The sequence below is a fragment of the Chiloscyllium plagiosum genome, unplaced genomic scaffold, assembly GCF_037043375.1.
Source record: "Chiloscyllium plagiosum isolate Xiang-an unplaced genomic scaffold, Cpla_swu_hap1 HiC_scaffold_6, whole genome shotgun sequence".
Classification (NCBI taxonomy): domain Eukaryota; kingdom Metazoa; phylum Chordata; class Chondrichthyes; order Orectolobiformes; family Hemiscylliidae; genus Chiloscyllium; species Chiloscyllium plagiosum.
In genome coordinates, this window is record NW_028270144.1 from 114,472,667 (window position 1) to 114,494,137 (window position 21,471).

Consider the following 21,471-nt stretch of genomic DNA (forward strand, 5'->3'; position numbering starts at 1 on the left):
ATATGCATGTGACAGGGTGTGCACATGGTTGTGAGTATGGGGCGGGTGTGAGTGTGAGTATGTGAGCCCGCGCGCGCGCGTGTGTGTGTATGTGCTTGTGTGTGTTGTGTAGTGGGGTCACCTGGAGTGTGACATGAACCCAAAATCCAGGTACCATTCTCATGTGTACTGAGCTCAGCTATCAGCCTCTGCTTCGCCAAACTGTGTATCCCGAAGTCTGCCTTGGTGGATGGTCACTTGAAGATCTGAGGCCGAATGTCTCTGATCGCTGAAGTGTTCCCTGACTGAGAGGGAATACCCGTCTGGTGATTGCTGCACGGTGTTCATTCATCCATTGTCATAACGTTTGCTTGGTCTTGCCAATGTACCATGTCTCAGGGCATCCTTGCCTGCAGCATATGATGTGGAGGAGCCGGTGTTGGACTGGGGTGGACGAAGTTAAAAATCAGAGTCTAGATTAGAGTGGTGCTGGAAAAGCACAGCAGGTCAGGCAGCATCCTAGGTGCAGGAAAGTTGACGTTTCGGGCAAAAGCCCTTCATCAGGAATGCTCCTGCTATGCTGCCTGATCTGCTGTGCTTTTCCAGTACCACTCTTAATCTAGACTCTGATTTCCAGCATCTGCAGTCCTCACTTTTGCAAAGTTAAAAATCACCCAACACCAGGTTATAGGTTTATTTGAAAGCCAGTGCTTCCAAGTAAACAAGTTGGACTATAGCCTGGTGTGTGATTTTTAACTTTGCAGCCTATAGATAGACAACGTTGGCTGAGTCACATGAGTACCTGCTGTGTCCACGGTCCGGGAGCATAACCAGATGCGGTTTGAAGAAATGTAACTGTTCCTTTTTGGAAATGGACACACCAATATAGTCTCTCTCGGTGAGTCAGAGCCTGGCTGGCATTCAGAATGTGTTTGAACTACATTCATAACGACGTGTGTGCAGATTGTAATTGGTAGTAAGCGCTCAGCCCTCTGTGAGGCGTTCACAGGCTGGGGGTGTGTGTACAGTAAATGCAGCAGAAACACACCGATGTAAATGGCGGAGAACGTGCAGCCAGGACAGCTCAGAGAACAGGCTCTTCCCCAAGCTGGTGGGTAAAAGGTTTCTCTCTCTTACCTCTCAGCAAATCGTTCATTCAGCATTTTACTCCCTCTCTTTTGCTGCTTGTTTCTTTTTCCTGCCTAGAATCTATCGTTTTGTTTTTGGTGGTTACGCGCAGGACACGGTCTGAGATTGCACGGTATCGCAATCTCCGGGATCCACTCAACACGAACGTACATTTATATAGCGCCCATAATGAAATGTGGTAACGGCGCATCGCGGGACGATCTAACAGACAGGGATTTGGAGATAGATGGCCAAAGAGAGGTGTGATTTCAGAATCCTGTTAAAGAGTCACACAGCAGGGAAATAATCCCTTTCGTCCAACACATCCGTGCGGGCCAGACGTTCCCATTTGCCAGGGTTTGGCTGATGTCCCTCTAAACCCTACCTATTCATGCACTCATCCAGATCCCTTTTAAATGTTATAATTATATCTGCCTATACTACTTCCTCGTTCCATTCACGCACCGCCCCCCCCCCCCATTTGAAAAAGTTACCCCTCAGATCCCTTTTAAATCTTTTCTCTCTCAGTTTTGGGCTCCCCCACCCTGGGACAAAGACCTTGGCTATTCACACATCAAGTCCCAGATGATTTTATAAACTTCTATAAGGTCAACCCTCAGCCTCCAGTGTTCCGGGGGAAAAGCCCCAGCCTATTAAGTTGTGAGAATGAAGGGTGGTTTAAACATGAGGGGCTGGGGGAAAGCTCATTGGAGTGGGGAAGGGAGCAATGGGGTGGCACAGTGGCTCAGTGGTTAGCACTGCTGCCTCACAGCACCAGGGTTCTGGGTTTGATTCCTGCCTGTCTGTGTGGAGTTTGCACATTCTCCCTGTGCCTCTGGGTGCTCCGGTTTCCTCCCACAATCCAAAGATGTGCAGGGCAATTTAGCATGGCCCACAGTTTCAGGTGCATTAGTCAGAGGTAACTATAGGGTAGGGGAATGGGTGGGTTTCTCTTCGGAGAGGCGGTGTGGACTTGTTGGGCCGAAGGGCCTGTTTCCACACTGTAAAGAATCTAATCTAATCTAAATTTACAACTCTTAAATGGTCAACTCACTCATTTAGAGTCCCTCTTGAGTCGCTCATATTCATCCTCAAGACTCCTCAGCCTTCCTTAGCATAGACTTCCCTTGGAAGATGGGATTAAAGGCAGCTGTTAGGGTCATTGACAATAAAGGGACAGTCCCTTAAAAAAAGGCAATTTGTTTGCGGTGGAGAGACAGCCAAGAACTAACACCTGGTCAAGTACAAGGGTGAAGTATGAGAGAAACGCAACACTGAGGTAGAAGATACATCTCCATCTGTTTGCATACTTTCGGCCACCAGTTCAGTCTGAAGGTATGGTAGCACAGAGGGAGGTTTGACAAAATTGCCTGTACCAAGTCAGGGAGAAAGGATTTACATACGGTGCCAGCCAAGTTAGATGTTCAGCAAAGTGATCTCAGTACAAGCCCCTTGCTCTGGTGGATAAAGACACAAGTAATCCCACACATGCCTGTGAGGACTGTCCTCTCTACAATCTAAGTGGCAGACTGATTACTCTAAACTCAGCAAATGAGAAGGCCATCACTTGACTTTGAAGATTTGCATTTGTGAATTAATAATAATAATAGCTGTTCAATGGGAATGAAGTTTAAAGAACAGTATGTGTTTTCATTGGTCATAATGGGCTTTGCTTGTAAATATTTTTATTGAAAATAAAGGTGGGCGGTGCAGTGGCTCACTGGTTTTTCACAGTGCCAGGAACCCCGGTTCAATTCCCACCTCGGGCGACTGTGTGAAGTTTGCACGTTCTCCGCATGAGTTTCCTCCCACAAATCAAAGATGTGTAGGTCAGGTGAATTGGTCATGCTAAATTGCCTATAATGTTAGGTGCATGAGTCAGAGATAAATATAGGGTAGGGGAATGGGTCTGGGTAGGTTGCTCTTCGGAGGGTCGGTGTGGACTTGTTGGGCCGAAGGGCCTGTTTTCATACTGTAGGGAATCTAATCTAATAATTTTATTTTTTTTACAACATAGTATAACAACCTTATTATATAACAACAATAACAGTAAACAAACTACTACTCTATTCCACAAACCACTGAGGAAAGAGAAAAAACATACAAAAACTACAATTCAATAAATAACTAAAAAGAAAAACTAAATTAAACCAAGGTAAATTAAACTACATTCAGTTAAGTTACCGCACTCAATGCAATCCCACCAAAGCTCCCCACCACCAGGAGCATCAGTAGGCAAACCTGTATTTGTTTGGGATTCTTCCTCCAAGGGCCCCCCGGACCGCCAAGCATAGCCCTCATGCCCACACAAAGGCCCTGATCAATATAACTGACAAGTCTCCGTCTGTATAATTCAGTTCTTTAAAACAGTTCTGTTTCCTGGTGCACCATACTCTTAAGGAAGTCCAGGAGGATGTGCTCCAAAACTAATCTATGTCACCCAGTTAAAAATCACACGACACCAGGCAGTAGTCCGACAGGTTTAATTGGAAGCTCACTAGCTTTCAGAGCGCCGCTCCTTCATCAGGTGGTTGTGGAGTACACAAATCTAAGGCACAGAATTTATAGCAAAAATTTAGTGTGATGTAACTGAAATTATACATTGAAAAATACCTTGATGGTCTGTTGAGTGTTTCATCTGTTCGAATACCATGATAGTTTCACTTCTTTCATGTGTAAATCACAAAACCTTTTTTTTTAAAAGTTGCATTCTCAGCTTAGCTGTAACAATGGGTGTTAGCTAGACAATATGTTATTATTTCAGTTACATCACACTGTAAATTTTTGCTATAAGTTCTGTGCCTTAGATTTGAGCCCTCCACAATCACCTGATGAAGGAGCGGCGCTCTGAAAGCTAGTGTGCTTCCATTTAACCTGTTGGACTATAACCTGGTGTTGTGTGATTTTTAACTTTGTACACCCTAGTCCAACACCAGCATCTCCAAATTATGTCACCCTGAGAGTCTTGTGGGATTCTCCGACACCCAGCTCATTATAATATTCTTCTTCGCACAGAAAGAAAGAATATTGAACAGTTTCTTCCCATGCGCGTCCAAAGAAGGGAAATTTGGCAAGCCTAAAAGGTGGGACACTGGATCCACCTTAACCTCAGTTGCCAAGACCCCTTCCAAAACATTCGCTGTGGCACCCCAATACTGATGAAACTTGGAGCATGACCACAAGCAATGAGTAAGAGTGCCAACATCTGTTTTATACTTGGGGCACACTGGGGACGCTCCTGTCTTAAATTTCGCAAGCTGCCCCGGTGCCAAATGACCCCTCTGGAGTACCTTCAGTTGCATAGCCTGTGTCCTCTTGCAAATCGAAATCTTCCTTGTGTCCTCTGATGAGATTTCCACCCCCAATTCTTGAGTCCAGATTCCGCACAGCTGCTCAATGTCCTTTGAAACATTGCCTCCTAACAAGTGATAGAGGGTACTGACCAAGAGAGTGCTCGTAGAACAAAGCACTCTCCTCTCCATCTCTGACATATAGGGACTAACCATCAATGTAGTCTTTTTCTGTGTGAAGTCCCTAACCTGAAAGTAATGAAAGAGGTCCCTCCTAGATAGCTCATATTTCTGACTCAGTTGCTTGAAAGATATCATGACCACCCCGTCAAATAAATCTCCCAAACAGGAGACTCCTCTAGACTCCCAGAGTTTAAAGCCAGAGACAATTGACCCCAGCTGGAATCCTAACATTCCCACTATGGGAGTTAAAGGGGAAGTTTTTAAGTTGCCCTCACCTTGCCTCATCATTCTCCATGCTTTAACAGTGTTAAGGACAATAGGATTTCTGCAATGGTCCATAACAGTCCTCATCTTGTCCATAAACAACAAATTGATGAGGGGGCATTTTGCCTAGGAGGTGTCGATGTCCAACCAGATTGACCGCAGGTCCTGACAGGCCAGTCAGCCACATAGAATAGTAAGGAACTCAATTGATATTCCTTAAAATCCTGGAAATCCAAACCTCCCATCCCCTGTAGATGCTGCAATTTGGCCACCTTAATAAGAGGCTGCCTATGATGCCAGATGAAAGATCTGAGCTAACTGTAAAGCGTCTGTAGTGCTTGCCAAGGCAGCACCAAAGGGAGCATTTGCATGGGATATAATAAGCAAGAAAAAACATTCATTTTGACCAGAGCTATTCTCCACAACCAAGATATCGGAAGGTCCTCCCAGTGCCGAAGGTCCTGCCTTATCTTCTCCAGCAACTGCATAAAGTTAGCTTTATATAATCAATCGAAGGCCGGGGTGATAAAGATGCCTAAATACGAGAAACCTCCCTGTGACCACCTGAAAGGGAAATGAGTTCCATCTCCAAGATCAGATATTCTAGTGAGCCCCCCCCACAGGCATGGCCTCCGACTTCATAAATTTAATTTTATACCCCGAAAATAAACCAAATAGATTAATCACTTGTATTAAACGGGGCGCAGATGTCATTGGTTCAGTTAAAAAGAGAAGAACGCCATCCGCATAAAGGGTGATCTTACACCTACCTGATCCTACCTCTGGGGCAATTATGTTGGGATCCCTCCGGAAGGCCTCCAGCAGTGGCTCAATCACCAATGTAAGTGATAGTAGCGAGACAGGGCACCCTTATCGGCTGCCTCTGCCAATACTAAAATTATCCAACCTTATACTACGAGTAAGAACTGCTGCTTTCAGGTCACTAGATAACACTGCCATCCACCTGGCAAAAACCCCTCCAAGATCAAACCGCTCAAGTACATAAAAGAGGTACTGCCACTTCACCCAGTCAAATGCTTTCTCTGCATCCAGGGAGACTACCAAGCCCAGAATCGACCCTTGCTGGCAAACCTGGACCATGGTTACTACTTTTCTAATATTATTAGTAGACCTATGACCCTTAATAAAGTCTGTCTGGTCCTCCTTTACAATGAAGGGCAAAACCGCCTCCAACCTCAACACCAGCATTTTTGACAGAATTTTAAAATCCAAGTTCAATAACGATATGGGCCTGTATGAAGTGCAATCCTCTGGGGCTTTCCCTTTCTTGAGATTAAGAGAAATAATTGCTTCTCTCAGAGAGGATGGCAGGCAGTACTGACTGTATGTGTGGTTGTACATATCCAATAGTGGCCCGGCCAGCGTGTCTATAAAGTCCTTATAAAACTCTGAAATCCTGAGAAAAACCTGGCTTCAGGGCAAGGCTGGAGAAGCCATGGTAGGGGGAAAGGATAGGAAATTTTAGCAAGAGGAAAATATTGGGGGTGATAGAGTTTGGATGTAAAATCATTAAGGACTGGTGAGCTTGAGGTGTAGGGAGAGGCTGAATAGGCTTGGGTTATTTTTTCTGAAGAATCAGAGGCTGAGGAGTGACCTTATAGACATTTATAAAATCATGAGGGGCATGGATAGGGTGAATAGCCAAGGTCTTTTTCCCAGGGTAGGGGAGTTGAAAACTAGAGGGCATAGGTTTAAGGTGAGAGGAGAAACATTTAAAGGGACCTAAGGTGCAACAATTTCATGCAGAGGGTGGTGCGTGTATGGAATTAGCTGCCAGAGGATGCTGGTATGATTACATGATACATTATACATGAATAGGAATGGCCTAGAGGGATATGAGTCAAATGCTGGCAAATGGGACGAGGTCAGATTGGGATGTGTGGTCGGTGTGGATGATTTGGACAAAAGGGTCTGTTTCCAAGCTCTACAACTTTATGACTCTGACTCAGTGAGAGGAATGCCCAGGTGATATATTTTATGTTGTGGAAAAGGTGGGAGAAGCAAGTGGAACAGGGGGAAAAGTCAGGGAAAGGTTAGAGGACAAAGGAGATTAGAGATCATAGGTGTTACAAGACAAAAGGCAAAGAGAATGATAATGGTTATAGAGAAATGGATCCAGAGCAGATAATAAAAAATTGTGTTAATAGTAGAATATAGGTCAACTCTGCTGAAACAGAGTACAGTCTTCTGGACACATGTTAAATTCAGGAACTTCACACTGTGAAAAGTGCTTAATTGGAAAACGAGGCGCTGTTCCTCCAGCTTGGACTTCATTGGAGCACTGCAGTAGGCCAAGGACAGAAATGTGAGCATGAGAGCAGCATGGTGTATTAACGTAACAAGTGACCAGAACATCAGGATCACATGAGAAAGATATGCTTTGTAAAGGCAAGCAACTGGAAGTTAAGCCAAATTTTAAGGCTGTCTTAGGAAATTTTTTCTCTCACATTGCTTAGCATGTGTACACTTCCAGAACCCTGGAAACATTTAAGAAACAATTGGCTGTTGCAATGAGATAGTGTTCTGCATGGATGAATTAGACAGGTCAGAATGGCTTTCACATCTATAATGAGCTGGTGGTTGGCTTAGAATTCTTAAGCTAATGTTTTCTATTCATGGTCTGGCTGCACTAGAAAGGAGTGAGGAAAAAGTCTAAAACTGGAAAGACTGGTTCCATATGGTTTAAGTACAGTGGTTTGTTTTTGTTGGTGTTTTCTGTACTTTACTGAAATTACAGTGATGGTGGAAATGCACAGCCCTGGAAACCATTGTAGGAACAGCCCCACAAGCTCAAACTACACAATATATAACATGCAAATATTTAGAATTTGCGATTGCAACTCTTGCTAATTTGTAACAGTGGAATTACCTCAAGTTTTGACAAAAACCTATTCAGGACAACAGTGTGAAATTTTCATACATTAACAGGCTGACTGCTGATTTATCCCTATCTGGAAAAAACTGAGAACACTTGATGTGACATTACACCTCTCACAGTCACTTGTACAAGGTAATTTTTCAGACGTTGAAATGAGCTGTTTCCTCATTGTCCTCTATGTTGTTTAGTTATTGTTCATGCTGTATTCCATTCTACTCATCCCCTCTCATCCCAGAAACAATCAATTTCTTTCCCATTAAGGTTTGAAGTTCAGAATGTAGGCCTTTCTGTGTGTTTTGAGAAGACGGGCGGGATTGTCATCAGCCAGTGTTTATGGAAATTCTAAACCTGCAAGATCTTCTCAGTATAAAGAGTGAGTGAGAAAAATCTGGAAGAACTGCACCTCATTTTCCACATGGGTCCCCTACAGTCTTCTGGACTCAATATTGTGTTCAACAGTTTAAGGGCTTAAGGCACCTTCTCCCATGCCCTTACCCTAATCCCCACACACCAGGCCTTGTTATCATATGGTTTGCTATTACACACCACCCATCATTAGCTACTAAGTGTCCACTAATAGTTATTCACCCTCCCAGGCTGATTGTAATGCACTCCTTTGTCTGTCCACTGTTCTGCTCTCTCTTTGGGCTCCATTTCCATACACCGTTTACTCCTTACCCACCACCCACACCGTGTTTCCTGCATAAAAACCAATATTTTCCTAGCTAGTTCTGAGGAAGGGTCAAAATGTTCACTCTGATTTCTTTCCAGATGCTGCCAGACCTGCTGAGCCTTTCCAGCAATGAATGTTTTTTCTTTTGAGAGAAATACTAGATCTACACTAATGAAGATCGTAATGGAAAACCAGGGTCCTTATGTTTATTGAGCTGTGTGCTTAGATCAAGATTGTATGTGGGGAAATCTGGAAATACGGGGATTTTAATTTTTTTTTCTCTACTGTTCCCTTGCTGCATCCATCCAGATTGACAGAGTGGCTGCTTTCCAAGCAAGAAAGACAAAGCTTTGAAAGGGCTAGAGGAGCAGTTTGGTTTGGAGTGGTGGGAGGAAAACAGAGACTGGGAGGATAGTTGAGTAGGCAAAATATTTTTGGAGGATAAGAATATGGTCGCAAATGGTTGGAGATATTGTAAGGTTGGAAATCAAACAGATTTTGGGGGTTGAGAGTGTAGTGCTGGAAAAGCACAGCAGGTCAGGCAGCATTCGAGGAACAGGAAAATCGATGTTTCAGGAATAAACCCTATGCCCGAAATGTCGATTCTCCTGCTTCTAGGATGCTGCCTGACCTGCTGTGCTTTTCCAGCACCACACTCTTGACTCTGATCTCCAGCATTTGCAGTTCTCACTTTCTCCCAGATTGATGGGAGTGTCATTGGATAGCTTCCTATTCCTGTTAGCCTCGTTCCTGAAGAAGGGCTTATGCCCAAAACATCGATTCTCCTGCTCCTCGGATGCTGCCTGGCCTCCCGCGAGTTTCTAGCACCACACTTTTCAACTCTGGTCTCCAGCATCTGCAGTCCACACTTTCTCCTGTACCTGTTAGCCCACAAGTAAAACCATTTTACTTAATGGATCCATCCTGCCTCACGTCCTTTTATCTTCTGGGATTTCCAAAGGCAGGGAAACCCAGACAGCATTCATTAAAAAATAGAAAGCATGTTAAAATGGAGCCATGCAACCTCCTTAAATGTATTTCATGCCTGACTCACTTCCTGATAGTGGATTGGCCACTTGCCCATGTCTTGTTTCCATTAAACTGGAAGCGGTTGGGTCCAAGCTGTATTGGATTTGGGTTTGAAATGTTAACTTTGCACTTGACCCAAACCCATTCATTATTAGGGAGTTAAAATTACTATAAGGTGTGATAGCTTGATTTGCATAATTCTGCTGTTGAAATCATTATGACCTCATGACATTACATCTTATGTTTTCAGGTACCTTCTGAGCCACTGCATTTGGGGAAACTGAGTGGAAACACTCACTGGACAATGCATTGCACCCAGCATGGCGCACACATCTATAACCAAGGTACTTGCTAACTCTACTTCTTTAAAATGGGCTGGACTCGGTCATTGTTGGATAGGTTTCAGGACGTACAGGGGCCTATTAGTTTTCAGTGAACTTCGGTTTAAATCCAGTTCTTCCTGCATTTGGATTGCGATGTCCTGTTCAAGCAAAATTTGCTGAGTCATTCTTAATGAACATGGGCTCAGAGCAAAGGTAAAACACTGTCCTCAGTTTGGGACTCTGTTTTATTCAGAGATCACAGCATGTGTGGGAAGTACGGGAGAGAGAGTGTATTTTGGGTATGAATGTCCCGAGGCACATTGTTCAGTAGGATAGTTGGAACTTTAAGAAGGAGTTGAGAGTGTGGTGCTGGAAAAATACAGAAGTTAGGTAGCATCTGAGGAGCAGGAGAATCAACATTTCGGGTATAAGACATTCATCAGGAATGAGGCTTGTGAGCAACAGGGTAAAGAGATAAATATTAGTGGGGTGGGGCTGGGGGGAAGGTAGCTGAGAGGGAGGATAGGTTGATGAAGGTGGGGGTAATGGTGATAGGTTGGCGAGGAGGGTGGAGCAGGTAGGTAGGAAGGACGATGGACAGGTCATAAGAGCAATGCTTAGTTGAAAGGTTGGATCTGGGATAAGGTAGGGGAGGGAAAAATGAGGAAACTGAAATGCACATTAATCCTGTATGGTTGGAGGGTCCCAAAGTGGAAGGTGAGGTGTTCTTCCTCCAGGCGTCAGGTGGTTAGGGTTTGGTAATAGATGAGATCAAGCATTTGCATGTCCTTGGTGGAGTGGGAGGGGGAGTTAAAGTGTTTGGCAATGGGGCGGTGGGATTGCTTTGTGGTTGTGTCTCGGAGATGTTCTCTCAAGCATTCTGCAAGTAGGTGTCCTGTCTCCCCAGTGTAGAGGAGCCTGCATCGGGAGCAACGAATATAGTAAATGACATGTGTGTAAGTGCAGGTAAATCTCTGATGGATGTGGAAGGCTCCTTTGGGGCTTTGTGGGGAGATGTGGGTGCAGGTTTTGCAATTCTTGCAGGTCAGGAGGGGAGCGTGGATTGGTGGGGTCATAGACCTGACAAGAGAGTTGTAGAGAGAATGATCTTTATGTAATGCAGATAGGGGTGGGAAGAATTATATCTCTGGTGGTGGGGTCTGGAATGGTGGAATGTCGGAGGATGATGCGATGTATCTGGAGATTGGTGCAGTGGAAGGTGAGAACCGGGGGTTTCTGTCCTTGTTGCGCTTGGAAGGTGGGGTTTGAGGGTGAAGATGTGGAAAGTGGGAGGGGAAATTGCGATCTTTGAAGAGGGAGGCCCTCTGTGGTGGAACTGGTCCTCCTGGGAGCAGATGTGGCGGAGGCAGAAGAATTGGGAATAAGGGATGGCATTTTTACAGGAGGCAGGGTGGGTGGATGTGTAGTCCAAGTAGCTGTGGGAGTTGGTGGGTGTGTAGAAGATAGTCGTGTTGAATTGGTCATCGTTGATGGGGATAGAGAGGTCCAGGAAGTGGAGGGTAGTGGGAAATTTACTCTGCATCTGTGATTGGGAGTTTCTGACAATGTATGCTGGAATTTTTAATGGTTCTGTTTCTGCCCACCAACTTCCCCCATGAGTTTCCTTTCAGTTTGATGAGTGCAAAAGGTTCCCAAAGTCTGAAATGAAAGTAGGTGTTAAATGGACATAAAGATGTGTAGCAGATTAAGAAGTAAAGCCACTTTCTCTCCTGTGTCATCCACCAGGATATCTGAGGGGGTGGTGTTACATAGTTGGGAGGTGGTAGTAATATCACTGGACTAAGTAAGCTAGAGACACAGACTAATGTTCTAAGGACCTGGGTTCAAATGCTACCATGGCAAATGATGAAACTTAGAACTCACTGAAAAAAGTGCGAGAATTAAAAGCTAGTCTAATGGTGATCATGTAACTATTGTAGATCTTTGTCTGGCTCACCAATGTCATTTAGGGAAGGAAATCTACTATCCTTACCTGCTCTGACTCCAGACCCACAACAATGTTGTTGATACTTAATTGCCCTCAGAAATAGCTTAAAACGGTAATCAGTTCAAGGACGTCTTGGGATGGTCAGCAGTTGCTGGTCTTATCAGTGATGCCCATATCCTATAAAAAATGAGGAATTATTTTTGCATGGACATCAGACTCTAGCCTCCAGATGATATCGTTTATTTTGTGACTTGCCAGGTTAGGGACGATCGCCTATGTGCTCCATATTTTGAACAAAATTGATGCTTCAGTCTCAGAGGTAATAACATCACATATAACTGATGTCTCCTTTGCAACATTCTGTAGAAAACGACAGATTCAAGGAGAAAGGAACAGATATCATTTTCAAGTCTTCTTCAGAATCAGTTTGCCCATTGGATGTCAGACTTACCAGAAAAGCTATGGGACGAGTCACTGTGCAATCTGGCGATTCCAGGTAATGATGAGTGGTTCATCCCAACGTTGTCTTATGTGGCCAATCGGAATGGAATGGAATAGAACAGGAACAGGCCATTCAGCCCATCAAGACTGCCCAGACATTTAACATAATCATGGCTGAGCAAACCCATCCCAAAATCTGTATGCCACCGGTAATCAAACATCTATCCGTTGTTACCTAAAACATTAATGAAAGATTGAGCTTTCAGAGGCTGTTCTGTAGAGAGCTCCAAAAGTTCACACCCCTCTGAGTGAAAAACAATTCTCCTCATCTCAAACCCTAAGTGGCATACCTTTTATTTTTAAATTTTAAACAAAGGGAAGTTCTAGTCTCCCTAACAAGGGGTAATATTTGACCTGCATCTGCTCTCTCTATCCCTTTTTAAGTATTTTGTTGTTTTCAATGAAATCACCTCTCATTCTTTGGAACTCTAAGAGAATACAGACCAAGTGTGCCCAAGCTCTCTTCAAAGAACAGTCCTGCCATCCTGGGAACAAGTCTGCTGCATTCCTTGGTTGCATTCCCTCCATAGCAATAATATCTTTCCTGAGATAAGAATGAAAATGTGAAAGCATGGTTAATCAGTTTGTGGATGACATCAAAATTTATGGTATATCGGAACGGTTTTCTAAGACTACAAAGAGATCTTGATCAATTGGATCAATGGGCTGACGAGTGGCAGATGGAGTTGAATTTGGATAAATGCGAGGGTATTGCATTTTGGTAAAACAAGGGCAGGACTTATACAATTAATGTTATGGCTGTGGCTAATTTTGTAGAACAGACAGACCTAGAGATTCAGGTTCTGGATCAGTGGTGCTGGAAGAGCACAGCAGTTCAGGCAGCATCCGAGGACAGGCAAAATCGACGTTTCGGGCAAAAGCCCTTCATCAGGAATAAAGGCAGAGAGCCTGAAGCGTGGAGAGATAAGCTAGAGGAGGGTGGGGGTGGGGGGAGAGTAGCATAGAGTACAATAGGTCAGTGGGGGAGGAGATGAAGGTGATAGGTCAGGGAGGAGAGGGTGGAGTGGATAGGTGGAAAAGGAGCTAGGCAGGTCGGACAAGTCAAGGAGACAGTGTTGAGCTGGAGGTTAGAAACTAGGATGAGGTGGGGGAAGGGGAAATGAGGAAGCTGTTGAAATCCACATTGATGCCCTGGGGTTGAAGTGTTCCGAGGCGGAAGATGAGGCATTCTTCTTCCATGTGTCTGGTGGTGAGGGAGCGGCGGTGGAGGAGGCCCAGGACCTCCATATCCTCGGCAGAGTGGGAGGGGGAGTTGAAATATTGGGCCACGGGGCAGTTTGGTTGATTGGTGCGGGTGTCTCGGAGATGTTCCCTGAAGCGCTCTGCTAGGAGGCGCCCAGTCTCCCCGATGTAGAGGAGACTGCATCGGGAGCAAAGGATACAATAAATGATATTAGTGGATGTGCAGATAAAACTTTGATGGATGTGGAAGGCTCGTTTAGGGCCTTGGATAGAGGTGAGGGAGGAGGTGTGGGCACAGGTTTTACAGTTCCTGCGGTGGCAGGGGAAAGTGCCAGGATGGGAAGGTGTGTCGTAGGGGGGCGTGGACCTGACCAGGTAGTCACGGAGGGAGCGGTCTTTGCGGAAGGTGGAGAGGGGTGGGGAGGGAAATATATCCCTGGTGGTGGGGTCTGTTTGGAGGTGGCGGAAATGTCGGCGGATGATTTGGTTTATGCGAAGGTTGGTAGGGTGGAAGGTGAGCACCAGGGGCGTTCTGTCCTTGTTGCGGTTGGAGGGGTTGGGTCTGAGGGTGGAGGTGCGGGATGTGGGCGAGATGCGTTGGAGGGCATCTTTAACCATGTGGGAAGGGAAATTGCGGTCTCTAAAGAAGGAGGCCATCTGGTGTGTTCTATGGTGGAACTGGTCCCCCTGGGAGCAGATACGGCAGAGGCGGAGGAATTGGGCCTCCAATCCCTCTGCTCCAATCCCAACCTCACCATCAAGCCAGCGGATAAAGGGGGCGCAGTGGTAGTCTGGCGCACTGACCTCTACATCGCTGAAGCCAAACGCCAACTCGAGGACACCTCTTCCTACTGCCCCCTTGACCATGACCCCACCCCCCCATCACCAAACCATCATCTCCCAGACCATACAGAACCTCATCACCTCAGGAGATCTCCCATCCACAGCTTCCAACCTCATAGTCCGGGAACCCCGCACTGCCCGGTTCTACCTCCTTCCCAAGATCCACAAGCCTGACCACCCTGGCCGACCCATTGTCTCAGCATGCTCCTGCCCCACTGAACTCATCTCTACCTACCTCGACACTGTCCTATCCCCTCTAGTCCAGGAACTCCCCACATACGTTCGAGACACCACCCATGCCCTCCACCTCCTCCAAGACTTCCGTTTCCCCGGCCCCCAACGCCTCATCTTCACCATGGATATCCAATCCCTCTACACCTCCATCCGCAATGACCAGGGCCTCCAAGCCCTCCGTTTTTTCCTCTCCAGACGTTCCCAACAGTACCCATCCACCGACACTCTCATTTGTTTGGCTGAACTGGTCCTCACCCTTAACAATTTCTCCTTTGAATCTTCCCACTTCCTCCAGACCAAAGGGGTAGCCATGGGCACACGTATGGGCCCCAGCTATGCCTGTCCCTTTGTTGGCTACGTAGAGCAGTTGATCTTCCGTAATTACACCGGCACCACTCCCCACCTCTTCCTCCGCTACATTGATGACTGCATTGGCACCACCTCGTGCTCCCGCGAGGAGGTTGAGCAATTCATCAACTTCACCAACACATTCCACCCTGACCTTAAATTTACCTGGACCATCTCTGACACCTCCCTCCCCTTCCTGGACCTCTCCATCTCCATCAGTGACGACCGACTTGACATTGACATTTTCTACAAACCCACCGACTCCCACAGCTACCTGGATTACACCTCTTCCCACCCTATCTCTTGCAAAACTGCCATCCCGTATTCACAATTCCTCCGCCTCCTCCGTATCTGCTCCCAGGAGGACCAATTCCACCATAGAACACACCAGATGGCCTCCTTCTTTAGAGACCGCAATTTCCCTTCCCACGTGGTTAAAGATGCCCTCCAACGCATCTCGTCCACATCCCGCACCTCCGCCCTCAGACCCAACCCCTCCAACCGCAACAAGGACAGAACGCCCCTGGTGCTCACCTTCCACCCTACCAACCTTCGCATAAACCAAATCGTCCGCCGACATTTCCGCCACCTCCAAACAGACCCCACCACCAGGGATATATTTCCCTCCCCACCCCTCTCCGCCTTCCGCAAAGACCGCTCCCTCCGTGACTACCTGGTCAGGTCCACGCCCCCCTACGACACACCCTCCCATCCTGGCACTTTCCCCTGCCACCGCAGGAACTGTAAAACCTGTGCCCACACCTCCTCCCTCACCTCCATCCAAGGCCCTAAAGGAGCCTTCCACATCCATCAAAGTTTTACCTGCACATCCACTAATATCATTTATTGTATCCTTTGCTCCCGATGCGGTCTCCTCTACATCGGGGAGACTGGGCGCCTCCTAGCAGAGCGCTTCAGGGAACATCTCCGAGACACCCGCACCAATCAACCAAACTGCCCCGTGGCCCAATATTTCAACTCCCCCTCCCACTCTGCCGAGGATATGGAGGTCCTGGGCCTCCTCCACCGCCGCTCCCTCACCACCAGACACATGGAAGAAGAATGCCTCATCTTCCGCCTCGGAACACTTCAACCCCAGGGCATCAATGTGGATTTCAACAGCTTCCTCATTTCCCCTTCCCCCACCTCATCCTAGTTTCTAACCTCCAGCTCAACACTGTCTCCTTGACTTGTCCGACCTGCCTAGCTCCTTTTCCACCTATCCACTCCACCCTCTCCTCCCTGACCTATCACCTTCATCTCCTCCCCCACTGACCTATTGTACTCTATGCTACTCTCTCCCCACCCCCACCCTCCTCTAGCTTATCTCTCCACGCTTCAGGCTCTCTGCCTTTATTCCTGATGAAGGGCTTTTGCCCGAAACGTCGATTTTGCCTGTCCTCGGATGCTGCCTGAATTGCTGTGTTCTTCCAGCACCACTGATCCAGAATCTGGTTTCCAGCATCTGCAGTCATTGTTTTTACCTTAGAGATTCAGGTGCATAGTTCTTTGAAATTTGCATCATAGGTATACAGGGTGGTTCAGAAGGCATTTTAGCCTTCACTGCTCACCCCTTTGAGTATAGGAGCTTGCTTGTCATGTTGAGGTTGTACTGGACATTGGTGAGACCTCTTCTGGAGTACTGCATGCAATTCTGGTTGCTCTGCTGTAGGAAGGATATTATTAAATTGCATTGGGTTCAGGAAAGATTTACCAGGATTTTGCTGGGAATGGAGGGTTTCAGTTGTAAGGATAGGCTGGGACCTTTTTTACTGTAGCATAGGAGGTGAGGGGTGACCTTAAAAGAGGTTGATAAAATCATGAGAGGCATTGATAAGGTCAATAGCAAGAGTCTTTTCCCTCGGGTGGGGGAGCATATTTTTAAGGTGAGATGGGAAAATTTTAAAAAGGACAGGAGGGGCAGTATATTTACACAGAGTGGTTCATGTGTGGAATGAACTGGTGGTTACAAGTACAGTTACAACATTTAAAATACATTTTGGATAAATTCATGAATAGGGAATGATAGGAAGGATATGGGCCAAGCACAGGCAAGTGGAACTAGTTTGGTTTGGGAACATGGTTGGTGTGGACAAGTTGGATTGAAGGGTTTGGAGCAGGCAGGTGGGACAGGTTTAGTTTGGGATTTTGTCCAGCATGGATTGGTCGGATCGAAGGGTCCGTTTCCATGTTGTAAGACTCTATGACCCTTCACTCAGGTTTGAATATCTGTATCGTTGTTGAGGATAAAATTCATCTCAGATAGTTCTTGCATAGCTTTTCCCCCTCTCGTCTGCAATAGATTTTGTTAAAAGAACATTAACAGCCTCTTGTGAATATGTTCAGTGGCTGACCAAACTGCTTTTGTTCCTTTTAGGAAGCCATGACTCGATGACCTATTGCTTAGACTTAAACTCTCCGATCAAACCTTCAGATAAGATTTTAAACTATTTGGACCACTAAATTGCCAAAATAAAATTTATGGTCTACCAAGCTAGGTTTTACTTTAGGATCTGATTTGACCATCAGCTGGGATCACAACAGTAATATGAATGACTTTATATCAAATTAAATGAGAATCAAGGAACTCCAGTGTTCAAATCCTACTGTAATAACTGATACTCCAGCAGAGTGCTACATGTCTAAGGGTGCATCTGTTTCCTTAGATGTTCAGTGGAAGGAATGGCTGGCCACATATGTCTGCTTAAAATGTCATGTAGCTATATTTGAAAAAGGAACTAGTTGGGTTTAATTTCTCATGGAGGAAGTGAAAGAAATAGTTTACATTGAGAGTTCCAAAGAACTTGGAGTAGTGATTGAGAGTGGAAGGAAGGCTGTGAGTGGGACACAAAGCTGATGGACAGCCATTTGGATCAGGTGTAGTGAGGAATCCAGGTGAATGTTACCCATTGTTTTATATTTATCATGTATAGAATGTAAATATTGTAAGCAAGGAGTATGGTTGATTCACTTGAAGTAATCGTACAACATTTTAACAGTGGAACTGCTTTTGTTCCTTTTAGGAAGCCATGACTCGATGACCTATTGCTTAGACTTAAACTCTCCGATCAAACCTTCAGATAAGATTTTAAACTATTTGGATCATGTAATTCCCTGTATAATTCGACCAGAGATATATAAATGGTGTAGGACACAGGTAAACTCCAACTTTGCAAACTGCTTTATCAGATCACTTTGCACCCTGATTTGCAACGTTTTTGCTTATATTTCAGTTCAAGGCCTGCTGCAGTGCTGCAACAAAACTCAAAGCAAATCTGAAGTACAGCACCTCATTTTCCAGTTAAGCACTTTACAGCCTTCAGGACTCGACTCCGAGATCAACAACTTCCACGCATGAACACCATCTTCCACCCCCTGTATGTGCTCGCGTATATACACAGACACACACACATGCACAGTCACGCAGTATCAAAGTTAATCTATTTTCCACCACTCACATCTATCATTAGTGTACATTTTGCATCCATATCTCTCCTTTACTTCCATTAACACTCCAATCATCTTTTGCTTTGGACATTCTTACAGCTGTTCCACTTAACCCCCTTCCCTTTTGTTAACAGCATAAAACTATCATTTTCCAGCTCCTTTCAGTTGTGATGAAGGGCCACACAGGATTTGAAATGTCAACTTTGTTTCTCTTTCTACAGATGCTGACAGGTCTGCTGAGTTTTTCCAGCTCTTTCTGTTATTTCAGCTGTTTGGCATCCACATTATTTTGCTTTTATGTAAGCATTCAAGATACCATAAAACATAGGAGCAGTATTGGCCCATTGAGACTGCTCCTACATATCATGGCTGATATGCTTCTCAACCCCTTTCCCCTGCCTTCTCCCTGTAACACTTGATCCTCTTACTAATCAAGAAGCTATCTGTCTCTGTCTTAAATACACTTAACGACTTGGCCTTCTGTGGCAATGATTTCCCCAGATTAATCACCCTCTGGCTGAAGAAATTCCTCCTCATCTTCATTCTAAAGGATCATCCCTTCACTCTGAGGCTATGCCGAGTCTCCCCGACTAGTGGAAACATCCACTGTATCCAAGCCTCTCGGTATTCTGTAAGTTTCAGTGAGATCTCCCCTCAACTTTCTAAACTTCACTGAGAACAGACGCAGAATCCTCAACTGCTCCTCATAGAACAAGACCTTCACCTCTGGCATCATTTTTGTAACCCTCCTCTGGATCCCCTCCAACACCAGCACATCCTTCCTTAGATACGGGGCCCAAAATTGCTCAAACATTCCAAATAAGTTCAGACCAGAGCCTTATGCAGCCTCAACAGTACATCTCTGCTCTGTATTCTATCTCTCTTGAAATGAATACTAACATTGCATTTACCTTCCTTCCTGCCAATTGAACCTGCATGTTAGCCTTAAGGGCACCCTGAATTAGGGCTCCTAAGTCCTTTCGTGCTTCAGATTTCTGAAGCCTTTCTTCATTTAGAAAATAGTCTATGTCTCTATTTTTCTTACCAAAATGCATAGCCTCACGCTTTCCCACATTGTATTCCCTCTATCAATTCTTTACCCATTCTCCAAGTCCTTCTGCAACTTCCTTGCTTCCTCACCATTATCTGACTCAGCCCTATATTACCATGCACGTCGAAGTACTCCGCAATCTCAGCCAATAATGGACTCTAAAATCTTAACAATGACTGAAGTCAGATTAGCTGGCTGATAATTTCCTATCTCTGCCTCCTTCCCTTCTTAAACAGGGGTGTTACATAAGCCATTTCCTAGTCCTCTGGGACCCTCCCTGACTCAAGTGATTCCTGAAAAATCACCACCAATGCCTCGACAATCTCTTCAGTTCTCTCCTTCAGAACTCTGGAGTATAGTCCATCAGGTCGAGGTGGTTTATCCTGCACCTTCAGTTTACCCTGCACCTTCTCCTTAGTGATGGCCACTACACTCACCTTTGCCCCCTGACTCTCTTGAAGTTCTGGTATGCGGTTGGTGTCTTCCACCATGAAAACTGATGCAAAGTACCGATTTGGTTCCCCTTCCATTTCTTTATTCTCCATTAATACTTGTTCAACCTCATTTTCCAGTGGTTTAATGTCTAGTGTTACCTCTGTCTAACCTTGCATATATATATATATATATATATATATATATAAAATCTTCACCAGATTGTATGCTTTTTCTTTTGCATTTATGCTGTCCCTGACTTCCCTTGTCAGCCTCATCCTTCCCTTAGTATCTTTCTTCTTCCTTGGGATGAATCTCTGCTGTGCCTCCCAAATTTACCCAGAAATTCCTGTCATTGCTGCTCCACTGCCTTCCCTGCTAAGCTGTCCTTCCAATCAACTCTGGTCAGCTCCTCCCTCATGTCTTTGTAGTCCCCTATATTCAATTGTAATACTGTTACATCTGATTCCAGCATCTCCCTCTCAAACTGCAGGATGAATTCTATCATGTTATGGTCACTGTCTTTAAGCTCCCTAATCAAATCCGCCTCATTACACATCACCAAATTCAGAATTGTTTGTTCTCTAGTGGGTTCTACAACCAAGCTGCTCAAAAACATTTATCCTGTAGACATTCTACAAATTCCTTTTCTTGAGATCTGCTACCAACCTGATTTTCTCAGTCCACCTGTATGTTGAAGTCCCCCATGATTATTGTGGTGGTGCCTTTCTTACATGTCCTTTCAATCTCCTGATTTATTTTCTGCCCCATAACCTGATGACTGTTAGGAAACGTTTACATAACTCCCATCAACATCTTTTTCCCTTTTCAGTTCCTCAACTCTACCTAAACAGATTTCACGCCTTTTAACTCTATATCACTTCTTGTTATCGACTTAATTTCATTCTTTACTAACACGGCAACCTCTCCTCCGCTTCCCATCTCTCTCCTTTCGATACGATGCATATCCTTTGATATTCAGTTCCAAGCCTTGATCTCCTTACAGCCATCTCTGTGATACCCACAACATCGTACCTACCAATTTCAGTGTGTGTTACAAGCTCATTTACCTTGTTCCAAATACTGAGTGCATTTAAATACAACTCCCTCAGTCCTTCTTTACTGCTCCCTTCTCATAGTTGTACTCTTATCTGCTGTGCCTGAAGTTAGATTCCTGACCCTTTCTATGCTCTCTATCCTATTGCTTGTTCTGGAAATTTTAATAACCTCTAGTCAGCACTACCTCCTAACCTTTTCCATAATTTTATCATGTAACTGAACCTAAGTCCCCTTTACTATTCAGTTTAAAACCCCTAGTTATGTGATTTGCCAGGACTCTGGTCCCAGCATTATTCAGGTGGAGCCCAACCTACCAGAATAGCTCGCTCTTTGCACAGGGAAAAAGGATAAAGTCAGGATAGATGTAACTGAAAGCTTCCTATAACATTGTCTCATAATGTGCCATTGCTGCAATTGGTAAGAACCTTCTTGTTTCATTTTCAACATGTTTCACCCTATGGCCCCTGTCAATACTAGTTTAGTTTAAAATTAAGGTCCCTTTTGTGCCCAAATCGAGATTGCCTCAACTTACCTCAGGTAAAATTTCATTCCACCCAGTTTCAAGAGGTGTTTGGCCGGTGTCTATATCACTGCACAACCTTGTTTTTTAAAAATCATAGTTGTGACACAAACCAAT

At 45.1% G+C, this 21,471-nt stretch overlaps 1 protein-coding gene across 3 annotated transcripts in view; it reads left to right on the forward strand.

Moving 5' to 3' along the window:
- The first annotated feature begins 797 nt into the window (after window positions 1-797).
- The window catches only part of plcxd1.2 (phospholipase C, X domain containing 1, tandem duplicate 2), a 28,744-nt gene continuing 8,070 nt past the window's right edge, over window positions 798-21,471 (forward strand). The window contains exons 1-5 of one of the 3 annotated variants that reach the window (XM_087988372.1): window positions 914-1,090; window positions 7,794-7,875; window positions 9,696-9,789; window positions 12,083-12,212; window positions 17,869-18,002. In XM_087988372.1, the coding sequence (XP_087844498.1) occupies window positions 9,766-9,789; window positions 12,083-12,212; window positions 17,869-18,002 (288 nt within the window). In that variant the 5' untranslated portion in view covers window positions 914-1,090; window positions 7,794-7,875; window positions 9,696-9,765. Of the gene's footprint in view, window positions 878-913; window positions 1,091-7,793; window positions 7,876-9,695; window positions 9,790-12,082; window positions 12,213-17,868; window positions 18,003-21,471 lie in introns of those variants that run through there. The other 2 variants (XM_087988373.1, XM_043692326.2) reach the window with 2 other exon arrangements.